This window comes from Perca flavescens, chromosome 10 (genome assembly GCF_004354835.1).
Source record: "Perca flavescens isolate YP-PL-M2 chromosome 10, PFLA_1.0, whole genome shotgun sequence".
In the NCBI taxonomy this organism is placed as follows: domain Eukaryota; kingdom Metazoa; phylum Chordata; class Actinopteri; order Perciformes; family Percidae; genus Perca; species Perca flavescens.
Window position 1 is genome coordinate 9,837,968 of NC_041340.1, and position 26,395 is coordinate 9,864,362.

Sequence of the window (26,395 nt, forward strand, 5' to 3'; positions counted from 1 at the left end):
TCATTGGGGATTTTACATGGCAGTAAAGCAAAAACAAGCCACATCCCTGCTTTCTTTTAATCAGTGACTCACGCAGACCTTGGAGAAAATGCGTAATGACACGTGCACCCTATCAGTGGGATAGACAGGTCTGTTAAAGCTGCGAAGATTTATACTGATGGTCTCATGTAGTCTCAAGCACCTCATCCTCTGTTCTCCCTCTCTCACTTGCATTACATTCATCCCAGCTAAAAGGGAACAAGAACAAAGCATTCTGGGGCTGCTTTTGCTTTTCTTGTTCAGACTGCAGCTTCATATTGCTGGGCTTGTACCGTGTCCCAATTCAGAAATAGCTGCTTGTTATCATCCCTCTGATCTTCTGAGGACAGTTGCACAGGCTGTTGGGACTTTACTGAGAAGTCTACAAAGAGTGTGGGTAAAAAATTAATAAGGGCGCTAATGATCTTATAGATATTTAGAGAGAGTAGATTGAGGTTTCTAATTCTTACACTGATAAAATAGCAATACAACAGTACAGTACAACATGTAATAATAAAAGAATTTTCAAATAATGGAATAAAAATAAAGAATTATTAAAATGCTTAAAAAAATATATAAGAGCAACCAAAGGCCATTGTCTTGAGATGTGTTTTAAAACTGTCAATGGAGGGGGAACATCTGAGACAAAGTGGAAGATTATTCCAAAGCGTTGGAGCTGCCACAGAAAATGCACGATCTCCCTTACCCACTAACCTTGATCGAGGAACAGTTAAAAACAATTGATTCAAGGATCTAAGAGGCCTGGAATTGGAGAAGGGGCTGAGGAGTTCTGAAATATACTGGAGAGCCATGAATGGCTTTACAAGCTCAGTGTACGTTCTTTAACATTATGTACTGTCCAAGCACTCTCTCAATGGCCTTAGAACCACACATTTACAATGATGTTCACCAAGAAAAAATTAAATATTAACCATTTGCAAATATTTACAGATGAGTCCAATAACCTACAGAGGGGTATCAATGATTCTCAGAGATTTATTGTATGCTTTTATAGTGGTAAAGAGGAGTTTATGGTTAGAAAATTCAAATAATATCAACATAGTTGACTTTAACATAGCTTATCCAGATTAAAGGTCTGTACATTACAATTACAAGATCTATACACTGCATCAGTTGCACTTTAAATGTAACAATGCCCACATGCATATTCCCTGTCAAAGAAATAAATAAAATAAAAAGTAAATTTAACATTTTCTTCTTTGAGTGCCAGTTTACAGTATAAATAAATTAAGGATGTGTTTTTTATTACTGGTCAAACGAAAAAAAACTCTTGGTTGGTTGTGTTTCAAAACACGCTCTACCCATCTTTAGATAGATTTTTCACAGATTATTCCTTTTTTTTAAATTACATGTATTGTTTAGAAACGTTCATGGCAAAATAAAAAAAGAGATAGAAGTCACGTGCATATCAGGTTTGCCATCCATCAAACCCGTGATGCAAATGAATACACGTACCTCCAAGTCTGAGGCTTACATAACTAACTTCACCATTTGTAAGATATACACACAGATATAAACAGCAAACCCTGGAGAGTAAACAGTGAAGATAAACTGTGACCGAGACAGCAATGTGCAGAGAAGTTTCCTGAATATACGATTTGTTCTGAGTATAAAGGTCACAAGCAATAATAACACTGAAAAAAATGTGAAATTCGAATTCATAAAAATAAATTTAGAAAATGCTACGCAATTCATTTATATTCCTTTCAAGAACATGGTTCAAATCATGTACACTTCAGTTGTTTTTTTGTGTGTTTGTTTTGTGCATTTTCAGCCTTTATTTTTGACAGGACAGCTGAAGACATGAAAGGGGGGGAATGACGTGCAGCAAAGGGCCACAGGACGGAGTCGAACCAGGGCCCGCTCTACCAACTGAGCTATCTGTTGTTTTTGAAGAGTGTTAACTGTATGGATTCATTTTGCGTTGATTGAAATTGATTGAATTGAACATTTTAAATGATCGAATAAAGTTTGGTCACTACCGGAAATTGTCAGTTTGAATCAAAGGGCGCCAGCAAGTGTAGGTGGCACTCGGGAGCAGAAGGTGGCGGTAATGTGTTAAATGCCAACACAGTCAAACTGAAACGGAAAAGTGTTTCTAATTCACTTCACTGGTCTCCGTGGGAAGTCTGTGTCACACACAAACACAAACACACACACACACACACACACACACACACACACACACACACACACACACACACACTTGTACACACCAAGAAGTGCATATGAAAACACACCTAACTGGCTCAGATCTTGGTAGAACCTGGTAGACCGGACCACTTGGGTCTAAGAGCCCTTTAAACAAGTAAGCGTTTACATCTCCGTGCGAGAGCAAAGCAACGGCTGTTTAACACTGACACTGACACTGCAGTAACTACAGGGAGGAAACCATTAATTTGACTGTCTATGGTCAAAAAAACCTGATGAACATCATAATCAGTCAGTCATAATCAAGTTTAAGGCAGAGCAAGAATGAAACTGGATATTAATAATAATATTAGAAGAGGTGTTATCATGGTGTTGTTGAGGATGATGGACAGGTACAATTGGTACTGTAATAGGAAAAGAGGGCATTTTTAAAGGAGTGGAGAGATAGACTGGACTCAATGTTTACAGGTAGATTATTCCAATCTGAGGGGGCTTTAAACCTACAGGCTTTCTTAGCTGTAGGAAAAGATACAGCAGGGACAGAAAAATAATGTTGCGTAGCGTATTATGTAATATGTATTTAGTATCTGCTGTTTTTCTTTTTATTATTTGAAAAAGGGTTTTGTGATGTTCTTTTACCAAGTCAAACAAAGTCCAGAAGTATGTCCTGGTTCAAGGTAAACACATAAACGGTAAATAACAGCTCCCTGGAGCAAATAGAGGCGGGCCGGATGGTGTCTGTATCCTCAAGAGTGATTGGATGGGGTGAGTCTTTAAAAGTCTGGATTGCGTTGAAGACAATTTTAGTTAATGTAAGTCAAGGAAGAAGAACACATCTGTGCCGCAACTGAAGTCATGAGTGGATGTCCGTACTTTGAGAAGAGGCATTTGTATGTTCAAATTGTAACTGCAGCTAAAACAGGGCTCTAAAGGATTTATGATCACATTGTTTCCTTTTCTTCAAATTCGATTACATGCAGCCCTCTAACAATTCGTTGCTAATCCGGCTGATGGGAAAACATCAAGTAACAAAACGCCTTCTCTCTTCACAGGTTATTCAAAAACAAGCCTCCCAAAACAGAGGAAGATGAGGATGCCTCTCAGGCAGGCGTTAACAAGGCCAGTAAAGGAGGAATCATCTATGGGGACTACTTGCAGGTATAGAAAACACCAGCTATCATATGTATCGGTTTGTACCTGGCTCTTTTTTTTTTCTTTTAAAGAAAGATAAGATAATTTGGATTTGTCTTCAAATGTGTGCTCTTAAGTTGAGTGCTTCATTTCTTTTCAACTCTCAGCTCGACAAAATCGTCTCGGCCCAGGTGTTGCAGAGTGAAGTAAAGGGGAATAAAATCCATGATGAGCACCTCTTCATCGTCACCCATCAAGGTAAAACTAGATTGATAGTGTTTGAGAGCCTTTTTTGTTCTTTTAATCTTGTATTTAGTCATTTATTTAGTAATCTTGTATTGGTTTTTGGAGTAGATTTTTTTTTTACATGTCTCTCCTGAAAATATCCAATTGATTTTCAACCAAGAATCAATTTTGTATGTACATTATAAGGCTGAATACTAGAGAGTAACTTACTCAAATTGACCTTTTTTCTAATTAGCCATGACTGAGCCATGACTAAGGTCAAGCCCTACCTGCTACGCAAAGACTTTGAAAGAGTCATACATGCATTTATTATGTCTCGATTAGACTACTGTAACTCTTTATATGTTGGATTGGATCAGTCATCGTCGGTTACACTTAGTCCAGAACGCAGCGGCTCGACTTTTAACCGGGACCAAAAATATTACACCGGTTTTACCCACGCTCCACTGGCTTCCTGTCTGTTTCAAGATTGATTTTAAAATTGTATTGCTTGTTTTTAAGATTTTAAATGGGTTATCACCTTCTTATTTATCAGAGATTTAACAAGTCCACACACCTGTCAAAGCACTGAGGTCTTCCAATCAGATGTGCCCAGATCCTGGTGACCGAGCCTTTGCAGTGGCTCCTGCAAATCTCTGGAATAGTTTACCTATTATAAGACCATCTCAGACTGTTGAAACATTCAAGTCCTTGCTTAACACCCACTAATATTCATTGGCTTTCAATTCAAGTTGAGCTTTGACACCTTGTCCTTTTTTTTCTCTACTGTTTGTTATTTTGTATTGTATTGTTTGTGTACTGTATTATAATTTTCTTTTTTTTTTAGCTTGTTAAGCACTTTGGTCAACTATGGTTTTATGTAAACGTGCTATATAAATAAAATTGAACTGAACTGAAATGACTGCTTACGGACCTGTTTAGCTTGTCATATTATACTAAAATGTTTATGATGCTTAAACTTTTTGTCTTTTATTTCAGCATATGAACTGTGGTTCAAACAGATTTTGTTTGAACTTGATTCGGTGCGACATCTCTTCATCAGTGGACATGTAAGTTTTATTTCTGGGGCAAAATAATCTTACAAACGTTATGTGATAATGGGCCCTATTTTAATGATCTAAGTGCATGGCGTGAGGCGCGATCACTCCCCGTTGCCTCAAGATAGTAATACACCAAGAATTCACCTGAACACACCTCCCTGTAAGACCAGCACGCCCATGGGCGCAAAGATGGGCGCAGGTGCATTTGCTGTTTAGATGACGTGGGTGCTGGGCGTGAAAACGACAACTGCGTCAGTCTTAAACTAGCAAAGACACTTGCGTCGGGTTTTGCGCTGCGCCGGGTGCAAGATAGTGCCCCTTGTGTGTTTTCTTCATGAATAGAAACATATTATCTAGTTTTCAAGTACCATCTGTTTGATATGATTCTGAAGTGGAGAAGAACATTTTGTTTTACCAATAAATTCAGATCTTTTGGATGTGAACTGTCAGTTTTGAAGATTGAGCGCTGCTCAAAATATGAAATCACAAAGTAGAAATAATTTGAGTAAATTGAAAAGTACAAAATACTCAGATGAGAACACTATGTTAGTCAGATAAGTCATATTCAATAAGATTTGTCTTATTCAGTCAATCTGGCTTTGGAATTCAATCAGGAAAATGAAGAAAGAAAGAAAGAAAGAAAGAAATGTTGTGCATCACTCCGGCTGATGTTCTAAATTAAAATTTGAGCAATTTTGATCCATGACTTTTTTTTTCCTGGAAGAGCCACAAACTAGGTTAATAAAAAATGAATTCAGTATTTATTTTTATTGTAGGTCAGAGATGAACGCAACATGCTGAAAGTCAACAATCGCATCCACAGGATTGTGATGATCTTTAAGCTGCTGGTCGACCAGTTCGCGGTTTTGGAAACAATGACAGCCTTGGACTTTTTTGACTTTAGGTAAGCACATAAATAACTTCTGGCCTTTTCTACTTCAGCTCTAAAAAAACAAACAAAAACAAAAAAAACGTACAAGATGCACTCATGACAGTTCACTCTGTCTGTGCTGTGTGCATGTATGCTTACTTGTGTGTGCTTGTGTGTAGGGAATACCTGGCTCCAGCCTCTGGATTCCAAAGCCTTCAGTTTCGGCTCTTGGAGAACAAAATTGGGGTCCCGGACAACCTGAGGGTTCCATACAACCGACGCCATTACAGGGACAATTTCAAGGGTCATGAGAGTGAGATGCTGCTCACCACAGAACAGGAGCTGACACTTTTAAAACTAGTCGAGGTACGTCTTACAACTGGCAAACACTTGCACTTGGTCAGCAGTTTTTAAACTGAGTTAATTAAATAGGGCATCATTTCCTTTTACTGTATATCTCTGTATTTCTTTTCAACATTGTTTGTTGTATCTTGCTCTGGATAAGCCCATCTGCTACTGACCAGGGTATGAGTGTGATAAAAACCCTTGGCTCTTCTTCTCAGGAGTGGCTGGAGAGAACTCCTGGCTTGGAGGTGGACGGATTCAATTTCTGGGAAAGGCTGGAAATCAATATTTTTGATGGGCTGAAACTGGAAAAGGAGAAAATCGAGGTAAGAGATGACTCCAGCTTTCAGAACAAACTTTCTTTGCTCTCCCTGGAGTGCACCGATGACTGACAGAGAGTGTATTTTTATTTACGGATTCCGTTTTTTTTTTTATAGAAAATGGAAGATTCTGAGGATAAGGAAGAAATGATGGCTGAACTGGTCAAACAGAAAGAGCTGTTTACTTCTCTCTTTGATGAAAAGCGACATGACCATCTCCTTAGCAAAGGTGAGGGCTTTCTACAAATTGAAAGAAAAAGAAAAAACTGATCAATCGATTGTCATAATCCAGTGAATGTCAAAACTACACAATTAAAGACACTTAGTTTTACTTTCAAAGTACTGTAGGCTAATATGTTTTTATTTTAAGGTGAGAGGCGGCTCTCTTACAAGGCTCTCCAAGGTGCCCTGATGATCAACTTCTACAGGTATGCGGTGGTTTTTACGGCGTTCCTTCACCTTTTATTATGCAGTGACACAACGTGGCACGAGACTCATTAAGACTACACAAGAATTAGCAGAGTCAGTCACTGCATGGTGATAATGTGAAACTGCCGGGTTAAAGATGTTAACTGCATTGAGCGTAGAGAGCAGGCTCGTTTTACAACTTCTATTAACACTACCCAGAAACATTTTCATATTTATACTTGATCGTCTGTACACGAGATCCTAAATAAATCAAATACAGCAAATATTAAAATCTTCTTTTACCTTTTAGGGAAGAGCCGAGGTTCCAGGTTCCTTTCCAGCTGCTCACATCTCTCATGGATATCGACACCCTCATGACAAAATGGCGATGTAAGTTACTGTAGCATACGCTCACCAGTAGGGCTGGGTATCGTTCAAATACCGTGACTTTGATTCCGGTTGAACCGATACTTTTTTCGATACCAACTTTACAAAACAAAAAGAAATTACAACATTCCACATTACAGCACAAATCTTTTTATTTATTTTTCCGCTCCTACTATGTGAGCGCCGTCTCTTTGAGTTTTTCCTGCCTGCCTCTACGACACGTTAGACAACCAATCAAACATTTTATTAGATCTCTGTAAGAGCATGCTGCATGCTTATTGGCTCACTGACGCTGATGAGATTTACTCCTTAGGTATTGAAATTGGGTATTGAATGACGAGGCATTTTTCTATACTTGATACTTTAGAGCACAGGTGTCAAACTCACGGCCCGCGGGCCAAATCTGGCCCCTCGCAGATTATGATCCAGCCCGCATATCAATTTAGGTTCACAATACATTTTTGGCCCACCTAGTTTTTGTCACTTTTGCTGAAGTTTTTGTCACTTTTTCCGAAGCTTTTGCCACTTTTTCCGAAGTTTTTGCCACTTTTTGTCTGTGATTGCTGAAGAACTTTTTCCTGACTTCTTTAGGACTTTATGTCGACCAAACTGTAAGTGAGAAGACATGCAATAATACAGTCAAGGATATTTGACTTTTTCGATTAAATAAAAGCATATCAATAAACTAAATGTCTGGCCCTTGATATGATTCTTAGTTTCCAGTGTGGCCCTCTGGGAAGTTGAGTTTGACACCCTTGCTTTAGAGGCAATTCGGTCGGTGCCTAAAAAGTATTGCATTCAGTACCCACCCCTACTCACCAGTGAAGAAGAACAGAAAAAAAGCATGTCTACTAGAAACCAATGCTTTCATATTTCGCCCAAGGGCAGAGCTGGACTAACAACGGAGTTTACAGAGCCAAAGTTAGGTCAGGACCTCAGAGGCAGAAGATTCTTATAACATCCTCTTCGCCTGCTGATCAATCCAACAACCTATTCCCATGAAATACATGTTTTACTCTCCTGTCATACATATGTCTAAACTATTTACAGCTCATATGAAATGCAGCTCATATGCAGGGCCAAACCATTGCTCATATCACAGAGCATATTTCTGTCTTTTGTTTTTTAGACAATCATGTCTGCATGGTGCATCGTATGATTGGCAGCAAAGCCGGCACAGGGGGTTCATCTGGCTACCACTACCTGAGATCTACTGTCAGGTATTGTACGCTACAAACTTCAACCTACTGATTAAACACTTTACCCTGCACATGTTGTTGTGAAACAATCCGATCACGATTGTTTTGGTATAAATCCTATCATCTACTGGTTTGACCCCTGTGAGTTGATTCTGAAAGCAGTGGCGAGCACTCAGAGAACAAAGTGTCACAAAGCACAGTTCCGTTCACAATGTTCTAAAGGTTTAAGGAGACACACAAGGACATACTGTAGCCTACATATTTTCTAACAGTAGCGAAGATACAAAAGAGTCAGGATGGGCAGAAGGATTGTCTCATGGTTTGTTCACACAGATAGGAAAACAGTGTTGCTATTTAGGATACAAATGAAAGGATGAGAACGACTTTCATCAGACTTCACAGAATGGAATGTAACATTCCAACATTTTATCATTAGTTGCTGTTTTTATACTGATCTTGCTATTGTTTTTTTATTACCTTGTAAAGTGCCTTTGGGTACCTTTTTAAAGTGCTATTCCACATTACGGCACAAATCTTTTTATTTATTTTTCCGCTCCTACTATGTGAGCCCCGTCTCTTTGAGTTTTTCCTGCCTGCCTCGACCAGTGGTTTTCAACCTTTGTTGAGCCACGGCACAGTTTTTACATAAAAAAAATCCTGTGGCACACCACCAACAAAAAATGACACATTGTAGCCTAATAATCAGAATCTGCATTTTTCCTTTTCTAAATGTATCCATCGCTTGTGCAGGCTTACATTGATGATCTCGGCCCTACTGCTTACATCCTGTCACTGCGGGATGCGCGCGGCAGCAGGGCTCCAGACTAACTTTTTTCATTAGGAGCATAGTTGCCCCCAAATGAAAATTTTAGGGGCACAACCAAAAGGTGCTGTAGAAATAAAGTTGCCTTGCCTTACAACCTCAGCCTATCAGTCAGTCACCAGGGCACAGAAACCACTGCTGTGCCTGCTCGGCTCCGAGGAAGTGTAACATCAACAGCACCGCGACCGCTTTCGGCTCGCCATTAATATCATATCACAGCAAACGCTGTCTGCTTGAAGTTATGAAAAACTGTAACCACACTTGAAACCACTTTGTCGGCATTTCCGTGACTAACTGTGACTTCAACAAAACTGCAGAGCCGACGTAGTTTGCCCTGCTGGCAGTAATTCTATTGTCTTAAATCAACAAGGTCATTATTGCGCTATACTGCCACCTACTGACACAGAATAGTATTTAATTTCTCTGCCAGTCATCATATTGAGGCACAGATACAATGGAAAATTATTTGCAGTAACTCAATAAAAACATTTGTTGGACCAATTAAGTAAAATCAGATAATTTCCCACGGCACACAGGACGATCTCTCACGGCACACTAGTGTGCCGCGGTACAGTGGTTGAAAATCACTGCGTTAGACAACCAATCAAACATTTTATTAGATCTCTGTAAGAGCATGCTGCATGCTTATTGGCTCACTGACGCTGATGAGATTTTGGGTACCTTTTTAAAGTGCTATATACGACAAATGTATTATTATTATTATTATTATGCAAAACATATCTGAAAGTGCCCATATTATAAAAAAAAAACACTTTTTCTGGGATGTTGTTTTGTGTCTCTGGTGCTTCCACACGCATACAAACTTGGAAAAAAAAGTCTCCGGGTGAGGTGTTCAAAATCTGCAGGGCTTTCGACGTCATTAGCCGAAACGCTGGCTAATGGCCGCATGCTAGTGGTTAGCCCCCTCGTTCTCAATGGCAAAACACTGCTACAACACACACAAGTTCACCATAATCTACAAAAGAACTACTTACTTATGTCCCTAATCTGCAGGTATTCCCACGCAAAAGTGGAAGTGCGCATTCATTTAGAATAAGTTCCCCCGCTAATCCTGCCTACTGACTGAAGTTGGAGAAACAGCTAGCTAGCTGATGCGATCCTTACCTAGCTGCTGTGCATGTGCAACTCCCACCAAAGATGGTATAGAAGTGGGATGTCTCACTCTGTAGCTAAAACAGAGACCTGAACACAAAGTTGGTGAAAAAGAGGAGCTGCAGCAATGTGCAGTACAACAAAAATATGGAGTTTTCTGAAAATTAAACCATGTAAACCTATTCTGGTACAACCTCAAAATACAATTATGAACCTGAAAATGAGCATAATATGGGCACTTTAAACACTTTAGAATTAATTTAGATAAGGACAGGACACTGCTACTCTGTGCTTATCTGAATGAACCTGTCATATGGTCACTTCTTCCTGACATGCACAAACTATCCTTAAAGTTCATTTCAAAGGAGCCACGAAAAGTTCTTTACTCACTGGCCATTATTAGTTTAATTTATCTTTTGTCCTTCAGAAAGTACAATTTGTAACAGACGCATAATTATATTTTGAGTACATGAGTTAAATATTTAATAAATTATTTTCTTTCCCTTTAGTGACCGCTACAAAGTGTTTGTGGATCTGTTCAATCTGGCAACGTTCCTGGTGCCTCGCCACTGGGTGCCCAAGCTAAATCCCAACATTCACACGTTCCTCTACATGGCCGAATGTTGCGACAGCTCCTACTGCAGCAGTGAAGACTCAGACTAAGGGAATCAATCCCAGTCATCTGGCTTACTTTTTCACCGTAACTGACCTCAAAACAGTATATCCGTTGCACAGCTAAAAGGTTTTAGTAAGAGGTGCATACAGTAAGATGATGAAGAAAACTCTTAAAACACAGGAAGATGGAATTTTTGGAGCATCTCTATGTATGTATTTGTTGTTTTTTTTACAGTTGAAAAAAGATGTTGGAGTGAAGCATAGCACCGGGAGGAGTCATTTAACATAGGTGACAATCTAAACCACCAAAATATCCATTAGGGAGAGACACTTGATACCATGATAGTATTATAGGTTGGGATTTAAATAATTTTAGTATTTGGATTGTATTTTTTTTTATGTAAAAATATATATATATATATATATATATATATATATATATATATATATTTTTTTTTTTTTTTTTCATCTCATTGTGACACTAAAAGCATGCCAAATATCCTCCACTTATGTTAACAAAGAACAGAACAGAAAATTACTAGCTCATTAGTTACATCAGACTGCAGCACCAAGGTTTATACGCCAGAATCTTGTGACGCAGTGTCTGACCCTGAACAATTCAAATGGCCAAATTAGACAATTTTACTCTAATTTCTAATCTTAACCGGTGAGAAAGTATAGCAGATGGCTACTTGATAAAATTTGCTTTGATGTTTTTTTTTCAATACAATTATGTAAATTCCCTGTGACTGACCTGAAAGCAAATGGATCAATGAGAGCAGTGATCAAACCGGTGGCTATGATGGGTTTTTACAAACGCATTATTTTTCATGTCAGCATGGGAAATGTGTCATAGAGGGAGCCATTTTAGACTATTGGGATGTGTGTACATACAATTATAATAAAACTCTGTATAAACAATGTCAACATCTACAATAGAACAATTTGCACAGCATAATGCATTTGTACATAATGTTAATAATGTACTTGTGTAATGTTTTGTATAGTATGCTATATGGTATAACATTAATTGTACATACCGGTTAAATGTTTGGGGTCACTTAGAAATTTCCATTCCACTCAATTATAGACAGAATACCAGCTGAGACCAGTTGCATTGTTTTTTTTAACCAGGGCAGCAGTTTTCAGATTACATTATGTGCTTTTGCAATTATGTAAAGCACATAATGTAATCTGAAAACTGCTGCCCTGGTTAAAAAAAACAATGTAACTTATCTCTGTTGGTATTCTGTCTGTAATGAAGTGGAATGGGAATTTCTAAGTGTCCCGAAACTTTTGACCGGTAGTGTAAATTGTTGTGTATTTATGCAGTGATTGATTTTTGTATAGATACATGTATGAACCATATCAGCCAAAACATGTATCTATCTTATGTATTTAATAATTATAACAAAAAAATTTTGTACAGTGCATTTATTCCTATCATATAGTTCTGCAGTGTCGTGTCGATCACTCAGGTATGATCCAGCACTTATCAGCATATAAAGTGATTTATTTTGTTTTATTGATGTAACTTTGTGACATTTAAATAATAATAAAACAAAAACATTCAAAATAACACATTTCATTTTGGCAGTGGTGAACACACACACACACACACACACACACACACACACACACACACACACACACACACACACACACACACACACACACACACACACACACACACACACACACACACACACACACACACACACACACACACACACACACACACACACACACACACACACACACACACACACACACACACATCAAAGGAAAACTGCAGCTACAGAATCTGCAATACCTGGGAAGAGAAAAAGGAAGGATGTGTTATTAGTCCCTAAAGGGTTAGTGGGCACAGCAACATACAGACATCAAATTAAAAGGAGATATAAACAGAAAATGACAGGAGGCAAAAATCATACTTACCACAAACATTTCCACCGATTTTTATATAAACATAACCCTCATTACCCCATGTGGTTCCCCAAGAGTTCTGCACAATCCAGTATGGAACATTCCCTAAGACAGACAGACATGTATTTCAAGATTGAATTATTTACAGGGGGAAGGAACACTCAGTTGTATGTGTGTACTGCGGCTGCAACCCCTTTAGACAGTTATATAATCACTCATATCCTTGTGACATACCCGCAGGTGGGTGTGAAATAATTAATGTTAAGAAATATAAAATGTTAAGAAATATAAAATACTGATGTGTGCGAAGTCAAAATACGAAAGTGAGATAGCTGTGATAATGTTCTGACAACTCGAAATCTCGAACACTTGCAACACGACAAGGACACAGGACACAGGACTCATGTTTGCAACCCGGCTATTCATTGATCACTGTGTACCAATTAGTACCAAAGGACAAAGAAGGCAGAAGGTGAAGCTATTTCAAATCGACACACTGTAAATCCAGGAAAAATGTTTTCACAACATTGACTTTTTTTAATTCTAATTTTTTTTCTAAAATCTACAGAAATATTTAACCAGCGATATGATATAATTGATTTTTTCCAATGCAATTCTACGTCTTTAATGATATTCTAGAAATTAGTGCTGATATCTTTTAACAAGAATGAGTAAGGCATATCACTACAATAGCGACAAAATGCAAAAAATAACATTCATTCTCACTGGAAACGTGCAACATATATTTCACTTGATATGAGAAAATTATAGTTTTGGGGCTCAATAATAAAAACTAAACAGCTTGTTAAAATATGTATTTCTCTCTTTCTCATTTTGTTTTAGCAATTAATTAGGGAGTATTACACATATGTTGCAGTCTGATCTGTGGCAGCAGCAATTTGCAATTATGACATTTTATTTTACATAGAAATCTTGTCTAGTGCAGCTTTAAATTACTTTCACGGGCCATAGTGGTTGTCAAACTTTCTTCACCTAAAAACGTCAATGTTAGCTATAGTAAAACACAAAATCCCAGCTGTCTTTTTTGAATTTGAATTATTCATTCTCATGCCAGTGTAGTGACAGCATTTACCAATAGTGTTGTATCCAACAATCAGGACAGCATGGTTAGACCTTTGGCTGGAGCAGTGGTGCTGGATGATTCCACCCAGGTAATCCTGCCAGCTGACAGCATCCACAATAGCAGCCAAAGGACCTCGCTCCACCAGCTGACCCATCATTGCCTCCTCTTGACCACTGACGAAGAAAAACGGAAACATTTAGTCCTGATGCAGCAAGCCTGGTCCTGGGATTACATTGTTTTTTTTTTGTAGCACTATCCTTTTTCACTATACTGTTACTGTATACTCCTAAATTCAATGTTTCACTGGTCCTATTTTGCAACATTTTCTCTGGATCAGCATCTGACCTCTCTTTTTCCATTCATAACATTGGTAATTTCCCCACTCCTCTCTGTTGCACATATGCAGGCGCCCTGTGCTACCCCCATCTTGTCCTTCCAGCAGATTATTCCCAGTAGGGAATAGCTGTGATGCCCTCCTCTGCCAGGTTCATGACATAAGGTCCATGGAGTCTACGGTGGGTCTGTGCCAAAATTGAATAAAGCCCTACACTTACACTTCTATTCATGGTGAGGTCTTGTCAAACTTTACAGTATGCACAAGTGCCCAATTCTAGCAGCTTGTTGTACTCAATGATCCAGCACTCTGACCTTTCTGAAGATGGGGGTAAGTAAAAACGAACAATCAATGGGTCGTTGCGATAAAGAGGCCTTTTGGTAGAAGCATAACATTGACATTTACTATATTTACTGAAAACTATTTCATCTTAACTTTGCTGTACTTTAAGGTTATTACATACTGTATACAAATACATTTCCAAATGTTATAAATGATAAGCTATATCCAATACAATTTGTATGTAAGAAAAACCTTACAAAAAGGAGTCAAGAAATTGTTATATTAAGTCAGCAAATGTAACAATCTTTGTAACTAAAACTTCCCAGACTCTGTTAGAGAACCCTGGCCATGTTGCTATCATAGCAATACATCTAAAATAAAAATAACAGGCTTTATAGATGCAAGATTGTGAGTCACAATCCTGTTCAATATTAAATAAATATCTGATTCAGTTTAACTCGAGGTAGCTCTAGGTCACTGTAGCTAGAGTAAAGAACCGCTGTGCTACTGAGCAATCTGTGTTGAAACAGTAAACACTGTGCTCTGTCATTGCGTAGGACCCCCCCCCCCCCCACCCCCCGCCCCCTCCTCTCCTCTGACCTTGGTACTTTATGTAAAAAACATTAAAATTGATTGTGATCTTACACAAATATAGCGCTGTTAATTTTTAGCCTTTATTGCTTGTAGACAACTTGCAAAAATGAGTATTGTACCTGAAGTCATGTGCAGTAAAGTTCTTCACAGCAACACCATCATGTGACTGAGAGAAAAAATGGCAGATTCCTGTCTTGGCCTTGTAGGGATACTCTGACTGAGGCACCAGTTTCACTCTGGTCTAGAAAAAAAAATAGTTTATCTCAGTGAGTGTGTTATCGGAATACTAAATTGCCATTCATCTTGTTTATGAAATATCCTGGCACAGGCAGCTTCCTAATTTATGTCTGACTAGAGACAGCAATCTTATTTTGCTAACCGCCTCTACATATCTCTCTAATTCAAATGCATGACAATGTTACCTGATTTTTAGCTAAAGCAAAATGTGCCTATCATCCCACAGGTTTCCTCTTCCTCTTCCTCAGGTCACTTTGGGAGCACATAACAAGTAGTCCTTACATTTCTTGTGTGCTTGAAGTATTGGGAGTTTATTTTATCTTTGTACGCACTGCAACCATTTAGGAAGCATCTGTTAAAGACCTGAAAATATTTAGGAAAGGCTTGAAATTATAAAATTAAAAATATCAACATACTTGCTTTAACCAATTCAGGGCCTGGACTTGGGAGCCACCATTACAGCCTTTGTTTTGGAAGGAGCAGTCCAGAACCTGCTGCACACTGAGTTGGTCCAGCTGCGAGCCTCCTATAGCATGGACGGATTGTGTGGCACCAACCACACTAAATGCCCAACAACTCCCACACTGTAAAAGGTAAATGTATAGTAATCAGGAAAAACAAAATTACAAAAAGAAAAGGCTTCGGAACCAAACTCCAGAATGCAATCATTTATTATGCTACCCAGGAGAAATATTTTGCTTTTTTCCCCCCATTAACACAGAGGTTGGTGTTTTGCTAAAGGACACTTCAGCAGGATAAAGAATTGGTTTATGTTGAATGATGGTCTCTGCCATATCTGCAGTCCAAATCAATGCTGTATTTCATTTTTTTTTTTTTAAACAGTAATTTCAGACTAACACATTTTTAGATACAAGTTCAAATGGGGTTTGGTGAAAATACAACAGTTTTCAATGTGATTGCATTCAGAATCAAATCCTGATTTTTTTTTTTTTTTAAAGACAGGAATCTACAGTGAGTATGGATGTTGTACATGTTGATGAGATGAGATGATCTGGCCAGGCTGAGTGAACTGTTTGTTTTCTGCTGCCATCTACTGGAAGAAACAACTCAGGTATGCGGTGTACTGAGGGATATCTTAATTTCTGCCTCAGTTAATGTGTTAATCTTTAAAGGCGGAGGATCATTTGAGATATTTTGATAGCAAAAGTTGCTGTTATATCTCATATCTCGTCTGGATTACACTGCTTTCCTGAAACCAGTAATTTCTTAAATGAAAACATACAGCATTTAATTATGTAAGAGACTGCATCTTTTCCTGTATAGCATTTGCACAGGCGATCTCATTCTCCAAACAGACTATGCTCAGTTCACTTCCTCAGCATCAATTCCCATAAATGTGATGAAAACCTGAGCTCTCTGTGTAAAAATCCAATATTTTGTTGCTCAATATGGTGTCATGGCTTAAAATCAATACTGAAACAGAAATCAGTCATTATTGCTTGGACTGGAGATAAGTATGCGCTGAGTATACAAAATATTAGGAACATCTGCTATCTACATTAAAGGTCCCATGTAGGGCTGAAACGATTCCTCGAATAACTCGAATAATTCGATTACAAAAAATCCTCGATGCAAAATGACTTGCCTCGAAGCTTCATTAAATCAATGTTACCAACATTGTATGCTGACAGACGGTGTACATTCAAAGGTTGTTTTAGTCGTGCGACAGAAAACTCAGATTGGACAGATAGTCTTCATAAATCCACCCGAGTTTAAAATGCCAACACAAAGAAAGCGGAAGGTGACGGACATCCGGCGGAATTTCCAGCGCCACCTGAACAATCCCGTAAATGAAACGTTGTCGATATAGACCACTTTGAACATAACCTAACGGTGTCTCTGTACCTACAGTACATTCCTACCTATACAGTATATCTATCATATTTTTGTGTAGACCTTACTGCTTCTTGGTTCTGGACCGGTGCCACCACTGTTTTGTCCCTCCAGTCAAATTTGGCTGGGAGCCCCCCTGTCTTCAGTCCAGAGAAGAGAGGAGCTCTGTCAGTGTGTGCTCGCAGGTAGAGATCTGTAGATTACAGATACAGTTCAAAGTCATTGCTGGATACCAAGATGCATGTAAACAATGACCGTGCAGATTCAGCCCAGTCATCCAGGGAGTAAGATGCTTAATACAGGTACAAAATAAATAAATAAATACATTTCACCTGACATGTGACAAAACGTCAGCCTACCTCTGAATTCCTTCTGTGAGAGGTCAGAGAACCGGTTGATGCCATATTTAGCAGACTGTGGTGCTGTGGAGAAGGAGTTCAGGTATGCATAACGCTCTGTGGCATTCTGCAACAACACACATGGCAGATTGAGTGTAGAAGAAGAAAAAAAAAAAAAAAAAAGGTGTTTTTTTTTTTTTCTTGATGATAACAACATGAGTGAGTCTGAAATACATCACACAAGTTATCTTCATATTAGTTTTTAATCACTAACCACTGGCGGAAAGGAAGGAAGTACTGCATTTCCTCATTATGCTAACACTCCCACTACAGTTCATTTCAGAACATTTTACTCCACTACATTTATCTGACATCTAGTAGGTATCTAGATAAATGAAGTAGCTCCACTTAAACCAGCTGCAGAATTAACATGCTGTTAAGATGTTAATGCTTTAATAATACTACTCCAATTGTCAGGTTATTAGGTACACCTGACAAAAACTAATGGTCTAAAACAAAATGATTTATTTCATGACTGTTACATTCAAGTGCTCTAGTTTTACTAAATTGTAGGCTACCTAATAAACAGGTAACTGAGTCTATACTAATAAAGCACTCTAATCAGAGTGCTTTATTAGTCTCGAGTCTGAAAGGAGTAACTTTCAGTTCACTCAAATATTTCCTTTTAAAAACACAAATGTAACTTTTTTCTGAACAGTGGCAACAAGTATCAATCATCGCACTAGTCAAAAAAAAAAAAAAATAAAAGCCACTGTCACAATAGCACACGTAGCCTACATTTTGCTTGTAGTAGGCTAGTTAGGTGAAATTTTGAATTGCAGGACTTGTAATGGAGTATTGTTATTACTACTTTTACTTAGTCCGTCGTCACTTGGTGCGCTTAGAATTATAAGATTCTATCTCCGTTTAGGGTAGTTCTGAGATATTGAGCATCAAAGTTTTTACATCCCAGCTATTTTGTGAGATGGGACCTTTTTATTTTATTAATAACTAAGAAAATATTTTTTTACAAAAATAACACCACACAGGCATTAATAAACACCTAAGGGATCAGATTATGTCAAAAACTTAATTTCGGCCAAAAGTGGAGATAGAACCTTATAATTCTAAGCTCACGATTTATTGCATATTCATCTACAATGAATACATAATTTGCAAAACAGTTCACATTTTCTACAAAATAAAATACAGACCCGCCCTTCAATAGCATTCACATACTACTATTGGCCAGGCGTCCATGCTTACGCAAGGTAATGTAACCCGATTTGTTCAGGTCCTATCCCCTGACCAATCGGCTATCCTTGCGTGGGTTCCATAATAACGCCTCATTTACATACGTATGCCTTGTCTGTAGTCAAAGAATTTTGCTGTAGTGCACACCGGTTTGTTTTTAGAGGCGTGTTGATGAGTAAAAAGTAAAAAGTAAAAAGTGACAAAAGAGTTTCTCTACACATCTTTCTTGTCCCTCGTATCTCCTACCTGAAAATAAAGATGACGACGGTTAAATTCCTCGCTGTTGACTTCATACGTGCGGTGAAACTGTTCTCTGAACGAGTCGAAATCAACTGCAGAGCCATTCAACTTGGTCCGAGTCTCATCCAAGCTCACATGTTGACAACACAGAGGAAAGACGAGTGTTAAAACGGTCGCTAGAACAACTAAATACGGATGGCCGCCGGTCATGTCGGTCAAAAACAATCAGCCATTGTCTAAAAAGGGAAGCAAATACAAAAGTGTTGTTGGCGGAAAAAGGTGAGGTATAATCTATGGCGCATGCGCAGCGATCAAGAGGTGCTTCCTTGGAAACAGAAAGTGAAGTAGGAGGCAATAAATACCCTTTTTATGTCATTTAAAAAAGCGATCTGTCAATTAGTTACCCAACATTAAAAAGAAAAATGCCAATTTACTTTTGACTAGAGCCATATTTCTATATTTCATAATGACGTAAATTAAATATAAATTAGGAATTTACGAGTTTAGTTTGTTTATATTTTTACATCTCATTCATATGCCTACTATAAGTTAAAATGTATGCAAAAATGATTTGAAATGATTGCAAATATTCATTAAAAAGTAATTCTAATTTATCCAGAATTAACTAATGACATGTGTTAAAATGTATGCACAAATCAATTTTTATATATTTAAAAACAAATCTATCACACCATGATTTGAAATTAATGCAAATAATCATTAAAAACATGCAATTCCATTTATCCAGAATAAATACTACCATTAGTTAAAATGTATGCTAAAAAGCCACAGATGTCACATTTGCAACTGCAACAGGTAACACTGTGTGTAAAACGGAATGTGTATTACTTACGCACGCACGCACACACACACACACACACACACACACACACACACACACACACACACACACACACACACACACACACACACACACACACACGCACACACACAGACACAGAAGTAGGTGCTCTCAGGCACAGTAGCAGCTGCAGGGCATTTTTTTTTTTTCCCAGCCTGGACCAGCCCACCAGTCAGTACACTGGGAGAAAAGTAGGTTACTCGTGCTTTTTGGAGTGTCATCTGATCCTGCGTCCATCATAACCAAAGCCCCTCTGTAACGTGTCAGGGGGAAATGTCAGACCCAACAGAGGAACTCACCAACAAGTCCTTCGCGGCCCGGTTGTCCAATGTTTACCTCAGCATCTTGGCACTGTTCTGCTTTAAGCTCCTTATTAAGATTTCTCTTAACTTGCTGACATACTTCTACATTATCCGTGGAAACCGTAAAGAGGCTGCCAGGATATCAGCAGAGTTCTATGAATATGGTCAACACAGTGAGTACTCTGAGAAAAACACAAAAAGCCTTAAAAGGGTTGTTTAAGGTGGTTTCTTTGTTCCAGAAACTGCATAATTCGTAGCATATGTATTAGTGTGCTAAAGGCACAATTGGTATAACATGTAATAACAATACAACTTTGTTTATACTATACACCAAGCAACATGTTTGACCTCAGGAATATAAGGTTGTGGGTAGAATATCATTTTATTTTAAAATCAAGTTGTAGTACTCCCCGCTCACACTCACAATTTCCATGTTTAAAAATGAGCCATAAATGCTGCATTGCTAATCCAATGAGTGTAAGAGCCATTCATTGTATTCACATTAATACAAACTGTAGATATGAATGATAGTCTACTTTTCTTTCATCTGCTCAATAGCTACTTACATTCAATATTAAATGAAGGCACTGTAGGCTGGTCAGCTCTTTTTCTCTAATGTATTAATAGAACACAGTCATGATACCAATCCTCCCCCCCACCCCCTCCCCCACCCCTATCCTGCCCTAGTTTCCATTCCCAGCTATGCAGTGCAACCTTTTCACACTCAGACAGCAACCAAAACAACGCTCCATATTCTCAGGGATGGGCTTTTCGAAGGCACATTCTGGGGGAAGAGGGACACAGCGACAACATAATCTGTATCTATCATTCAAGGGGATGTTTAATTTAAAATGGACCCACTTCATAGAATACTAATTAGCTAAGATTAAGGTATTAGTCACGGTCCTGTAGATACGGTCTTCCAAATCTGTTTGATGTCTGAAGCTGGGTCTTTTATACCCGTATTTCAAATTTATGTCAGTCAAGGAATAGAGGCTGCATGAATAAAAAGAGCTTGAATTTAATAGAAAGCATTAGATTGAATATTATCTATAAATTAGGATTCAAATGGAGGAAGGTGAGAATGATGATGATAATGTGTGGAATGCACCGGCTGTTATTCTGGAGATTGACTCAGGTGTGCTTAATGAAATCTTTTTGCCAAAATTACATCAAACGTCCACAGCCAATTTCTCAAGTTTATATAAATGTCTCATGAGAAAGGAGCGTTAATGTGCTTAGTTAACTACATAAGAACTTTTGAAGCACTGAAGCAAAATAATTTCATAAAGAAATAAAACCACACTGGTACATAATGCTTAATTTCTTTCTTCTACTATATTTATTTAACAATATATTTTTAAGAGTATTTTACAACCAAATCTGTCGGTTCCAAAGTCAAACATACTGTATGTACCAGTACTTCGCTGTCATTATTACTCCAGAGAAGATAGAATATTTGTGTGTGCAGTGTACTGTAGAAGTTATGACTACTATCTTCTTGTGTCATTAGTATCTATAGGATTTGAGGATTGTTCCACTACAAACACTGTAAATGGCTCTGTATAAGAGTATCAGCCTAATAATAATAAATGTAAATGGAAGAAAGCACTGAATTCTTATTCTCACTGCAGGGTCCTGGGCGGACCGCTCACCCCTCCACGATGCTGCGAGTCAGGGCCGTCTCTTGGCTCTGAAGAGCCTCATTTCACAGGTGAAGAAAACACAATCCCCTGTTAGAGTTACATGCATCCACTCATCTGTACACACTGGGGTCTGTTGGAACTGTCCCTCTTGCAATTACATTTGCATCAATGCCTTTGTAGACTCCTGGTTTAGAGGTTAAAGTAACAGAGGTTTGGATGAAAGTAAGTAACCAGTTATCTGGGATACATGTAATTATCTAATTGGTTCCAACACAGATGTTTAATTGAATGTGTCCATCTCCACCTCCATTAGTTCTCTACACTAAATGTTGGCATTCCTAGTCAAGTAAAGGCTTCAATATGTGATGAGAAGACTTTACTCTCTTTTATGGGTTATAACATTTGATAGTGGCATGACAAGCTTCCTCTTGGCCATTATTGGTTGCTTGCAAGTCTGCTGTTGCACAGGTTGTACATTACAATAGGCAAGTGGCTAAATGTCTGCAAGACATGACATGTAAACAGTCAACATCTGGCCATTTATAATAAATATTGTGTTTTAAAGGTGCTCTAAGCAATGTCACACATTTTTTAGGATACAACATTTTTTGTCACATACAGCAAACATCTCCTCACTATCCGCTAGCTGCCTGTCCCCTGAACACACTGTAAAAAAAAAACGCGGTCTCTGTAGACAGCCCAGGCTCCACAAACGGCAACAAAAACAAACTGCGCCAACCAGCACCACGAAACATAACAAACAGTGTTCCAGCCAATAACCGACAAGAAGGATTTTGGGGGTGGGGGTTGGGGGGTTAGTGCGCGGAAGGGAGGGGGAGGGGGAGGGGACGGGATGAGGAGGAGGGAGGGGCGAGCTAGCCTCCGTTTTGTTTGACAATACTTCGAATGTCAACAAGACGTGACGTCACCCAACATCGCTCAGAGCACCTTTAAGTAAATGTCAGGTGAAAAGCTGACATGTTTGTGTAAGCTTACCATATGACTTGCCACCTTAGATAATACATCACTAAAGCATGTTTTTGAGTAAATACATACAGCACAGAATAACCATAATATACAGTATTACACAACCATTATATTCAGTATCAGTTGCTGATTAATGCCAAACACTAATAAATGGAGAGCATATCCTCTCCCACTTGCATTTCCAGCTGCTCACAGAGGAGTGCGCAACAAGAGAGTATTTTTTAGCTACAAAGCCAACAATGCCTTGCTCTTAACTCAGACAAGCTCATGACACAGCAGTGACATCATGACATTATGTTGCATGCTGACTTACAAGCTCTTTACCAGACCTCTATTGGATGTGCACTTTAATTAGAAAGCTCATTAATCTCTATTGTTCAGTATAGTTTGTCAATTACTGACAACCATAACTGAGGAGGACGGGTCTGTTTTATAAAAAGAAGATAAGCGTTGGAACTTCTTGCAATTCCTGGTGTTCACCAATAGAGGTTGACAAAGGTCATGTATTGTTTTATGCACCATTTAACATCTAAGTATCTGTGGCTGTTTGATTCGGTTTCCAGGGTCACAGTGTGAATGTTCGGACTATAGACCATGTGACACCCCTTCATGAGGCCTGTGATGGAGACCATGTCGCTTGTGCCAGAGCTCTCATTGATGCAGGAGCAAATGTAAGTCAAGTATTGGCCTTAAATGTTGCTATGTTGCACAGGTCAAATGTCGTTTCCATGGCTGGGAAAATCTGGGTGGAAGTAACAAATGAGCAATGTGGCTCTTCTTCAGCAGGCACTGTAGAACTATTAAGTCGTTGTTACCCTTCAACTGTTCCCTCCGGCTGTTGCCATTAGTCAACTTAATGTGGTTAAACAAGCCCTAAAAATAACTATTTAAGAAAATGTGTTTACAGGTCAATGCTTTTACAATTGATGGAGTCACCCCTCTGTTCAACGCCTGTACAGTGGGGAGTGTGGCATGCACAGAAATTCTTTTGGAAAATGGAGCAAAACCCCAAAGCCTTGTATACCATCCATCACCAATCCATGAAGCTACATGCAAAGGTATATTGTGACAAAGTATTTGGTATTGTGACAAAATGCACCAACTAATATCAGATAGTTTTGTCATTTGGCAGTTAGCTGTCACAAGTTCAGGTTCAAGGCAATTAAACAATACCAATTGTATCTGTGTTTGCTGCTAATATGATTATATAATATAATATAATCTTAATATTACAACATTACCACTCAATGTCTGTTAATAAATGAAATTAACCAATATATGATTCCAACTCTACTTATTACAGCTTACACTAAATCATGTCTTTCAACCTGTATGTGTGTCCTTTGCTGTGCTATAAAGCACTTTCTATAACAAACCTGCACTGTGAAAAACGGCTTTAAAAATAAATTCCAACGTGACCCGAGCAGACAGCTTGGAGAATTATCTCGCATTGTCATTTACTGATTACTGTCTTCATGCTCCATTACTTCCAGGTCATTACGGTTGTGTGGAGGCTCTGGTGACTTGGGGGGCAGATGTGGACATGGACATTCCTCACCTGGGCACAGCGCTCTATACAGCCTGCGTCTGCCAAGAGCTGGAGTGTGCCAGGAAACTCCTGAGGGAAGGTCAGCTCGCAGCACAGTGTGGATCTTTACATCTCCATACAGACAGGCACACATCCTGTATGAACATACACACACTGACACACAAGCACATTTATTGTGCACAGAAAAGGAAATAAATACATACACACATATGCATGCACACTGGATTTTAAAAGCCTCTGTAAAAGCATTCAGAACAAACAGTAATATCATTATTTGACGTTAGCCGTTCTTAAAAACATTGTTTTGGCCTTATGTTGGTGTATGTACTTTTTCCTGTTGAACAACCTTATTGCAGATGACAGGCATTTCAAAACAGCTACATTTTTTGTCAGTTATGTAAATCATCAAAGCAATGGTGGACACCAGTGGGACATGTTAGTCTGTCAATTTTTGATACTGGCCTCACTAATGCAGACACATCGCATGTTGCAATATGATTAAGGAGCAGCTCCACAGTCACGTGTAGCCCACAGCTGACTGATCACATTTGTATGTGTATCTGTATGCCAATACTGCTGGCTACCGTTGATTGAAAGTAACAAGTTCACACCCATTCTCTCAGGGCTGTTGAAAGTAATTTCTGTAATGCAAAATGTAAAAAAAATATAGATATATAGCCACAAAGTAAATTGTGGGTTATAATGAACATTGAGGATATCCAGCTGTGGACATATCTGACGTTAAAGCTTTTCTGTCTGAACTTAAGTTGTCCTCCACACTAGGTGCAAATGTACAGAAAGGCAAATCCATGGATTCACCCTTACATGCAGCTGCAGAAAAAGACTGCACAGCTTTAGTGAAGCTGTTGCTGGACTTTGGTGCGGACATTAATACCAGGAACCAAGAGCTTCAGAGGCCTGTAGATGTGGCTCCACCCAGCAGTCTAACAGAGGGTTTCCTACTGATATATGAAGGTACCAGAACACTTGTTTTTATAAGCCACTGCAGACATATGTTTGCATGTATTCTGTCTAACTTGTTCTATTTATGTCTGCGTTTGAACAACTCCATCAACAGATATAAAAGTAGTCCTACTTTCCTTTTATATGAAGCATGACAGTTCAAAAAATGCTGTCCAACTGAAGTCACTTGTTTTTATACGGAACAGTTTATGCATTAGGACCAGCTTACATAGCCTAATGTTTCATTGTCTCCTTTTCATAGCTACACCACGACTGCTGAGCCAGCTGTGTCGTCAGTGCATCAGGAACTGCGTCGACCGTGACAGACTCCACCTTCTTTCCCACCTGCCCCTGCCCATCAGGCTAAGGAACTACCTGCAGTACCAATAACAGGCAGAACAACCAAACTGCCTGCCTAAATGGGACATAGAGAAATAATTCAATTTTATTTATCAAATCATAACAATAGTTATCTCAAGACTCTTAACAGATAGAGTAGGTCTAGACCACACTCTATAATTTCCAAAGACAATTCCAGTAATTCCCCAAAGAGCAAGCATTTGGTGCAAAATAAGCCTAAAATAAAAGAGCAAATCAAATCCATGAACTCTTCCTACCTTAGCTACCAGTCAATTAGTCACTGAGCAGCCACTGAGTCGCTGGCAGTACCAAGCTGAGTTGAGGTGGCCTGCAACCTATGTGATTATTGACCTGGATGAATGTAAAGCAGGGGGTTCTAAAAAGGAGCCATGGCCTTCCCTGGATAAATTATGGTTAAACAATATAATAACAAAATAGTATTTGCAATTCAGGTTTGCCTTATTTAGAAGATGCCTTAATAGTTGCAATAGCTGCCAGAGTGATTGCAACATTACATAATATTACAATGTCATATAATACACAATACATGTGAATGAATATTCATAGTTTTTGGTTTGATATATTATATATTGCATTGCACACTTCTAGATGATTAAAGTTGTTTTGAAACCTGGTGCATTCCAAGATATGTTGTGTTGCAGGCTGTGTTGCTGATGATGTTTGCCTAGAGGTGCAGTGGGAGAATTTTTAATACAGACATTTTGAAATAGCTGACATGTTTAAGCTTGGAATAAGATTACTGACTACTGACAACTGGAGGCGGCCGACTTTATTGTTAAGTCCTAAATGGAAATATGAGGGAGTGGAGCAGCAAGTGTTTGTGTCTAATGCTGAGCCAATCTACTGCCCTGAAGACATTATGAACAAAATCATA

The 26,395-nt window shown here is 38.6% G+C and overlaps 3 protein-coding genes across 3 annotated transcripts; 2 read left to right on the top strand and 1 right to left on the bottom strand.

Annotated features, from left to right (window-relative positions):
- The first annotated feature begins 2,556 nt into the window (after positions 1-2,556).
- Positions 2,557-10,789, top strand: tdo2a (tryptophan 2,3-dioxygenase a). The gene is made up of 12 exons (XM_028590197.1): positions 2,557-2,582; positions 3,243-3,348; positions 3,489-3,579; positions 4,546-4,616; positions 5,384-5,511; positions 5,658-5,844; positions 6,042-6,149; positions 6,261-6,372; positions 6,514-6,571; positions 6,862-6,941; positions 8,068-8,158; positions 10,583-10,789. Exons 1-12 carry the CDS (start codon positions 2,557-2,559, stop codon positions 10,734-10,736), a joined length of 1,212 nt encoding a protein of 403 aa, XP_028445998.1. The 3' UTR covers positions 10,737-10,789.
- Positions 10,790-12,413: 1,624 nt separating this feature from the next.
- Positions 12,414-19,161, bottom strand: ctso (cathepsin O). The gene is made up of 8 exons (XM_028589802.1): positions 18,838-19,161; positions 17,359-17,464; positions 17,068-17,192; positions 15,562-15,729; positions 15,028-15,149; positions 13,708-13,871; positions 12,627-12,719; positions 12,414-12,501 (listed from the first exon to the last, which is right to left on the bottom strand). Exons 1-8 carry the CDS (start codon positions 19,039-19,041, stop codon positions 12,467-12,469), a joined length of 1,017 nt encoding a protein of 338 aa, XP_028445603.1. The 5' UTR covers positions 19,042-19,161; the 3' UTR covers positions 12,414-12,466.
- A 633-nt stretch (positions 19,162-19,794) lies between these two features.
- asb5a (ankyrin repeat and SOCS box containing 5a) lies at positions 19,795-25,615 on the top strand. The gene is made up of 7 exons (XM_028589945.1): positions 19,795-20,168; positions 21,630-21,709; positions 23,192-23,299; positions 23,536-23,686; positions 24,122-24,256; positions 24,961-25,152; positions 25,403-25,615. The coding sequence occupies exons 1-7, from the start codon at positions 19,967-19,969 to the stop codon at positions 25,528-25,530; spliced, it is 996 nt and encodes a 331-aa protein (XP_028445746.1). The 5' UTR covers positions 19,795-19,966; the 3' UTR covers positions 25,531-25,615.
- The last annotated feature ends 780 nt before the right edge of the window (positions 25,616-26,395 follow it).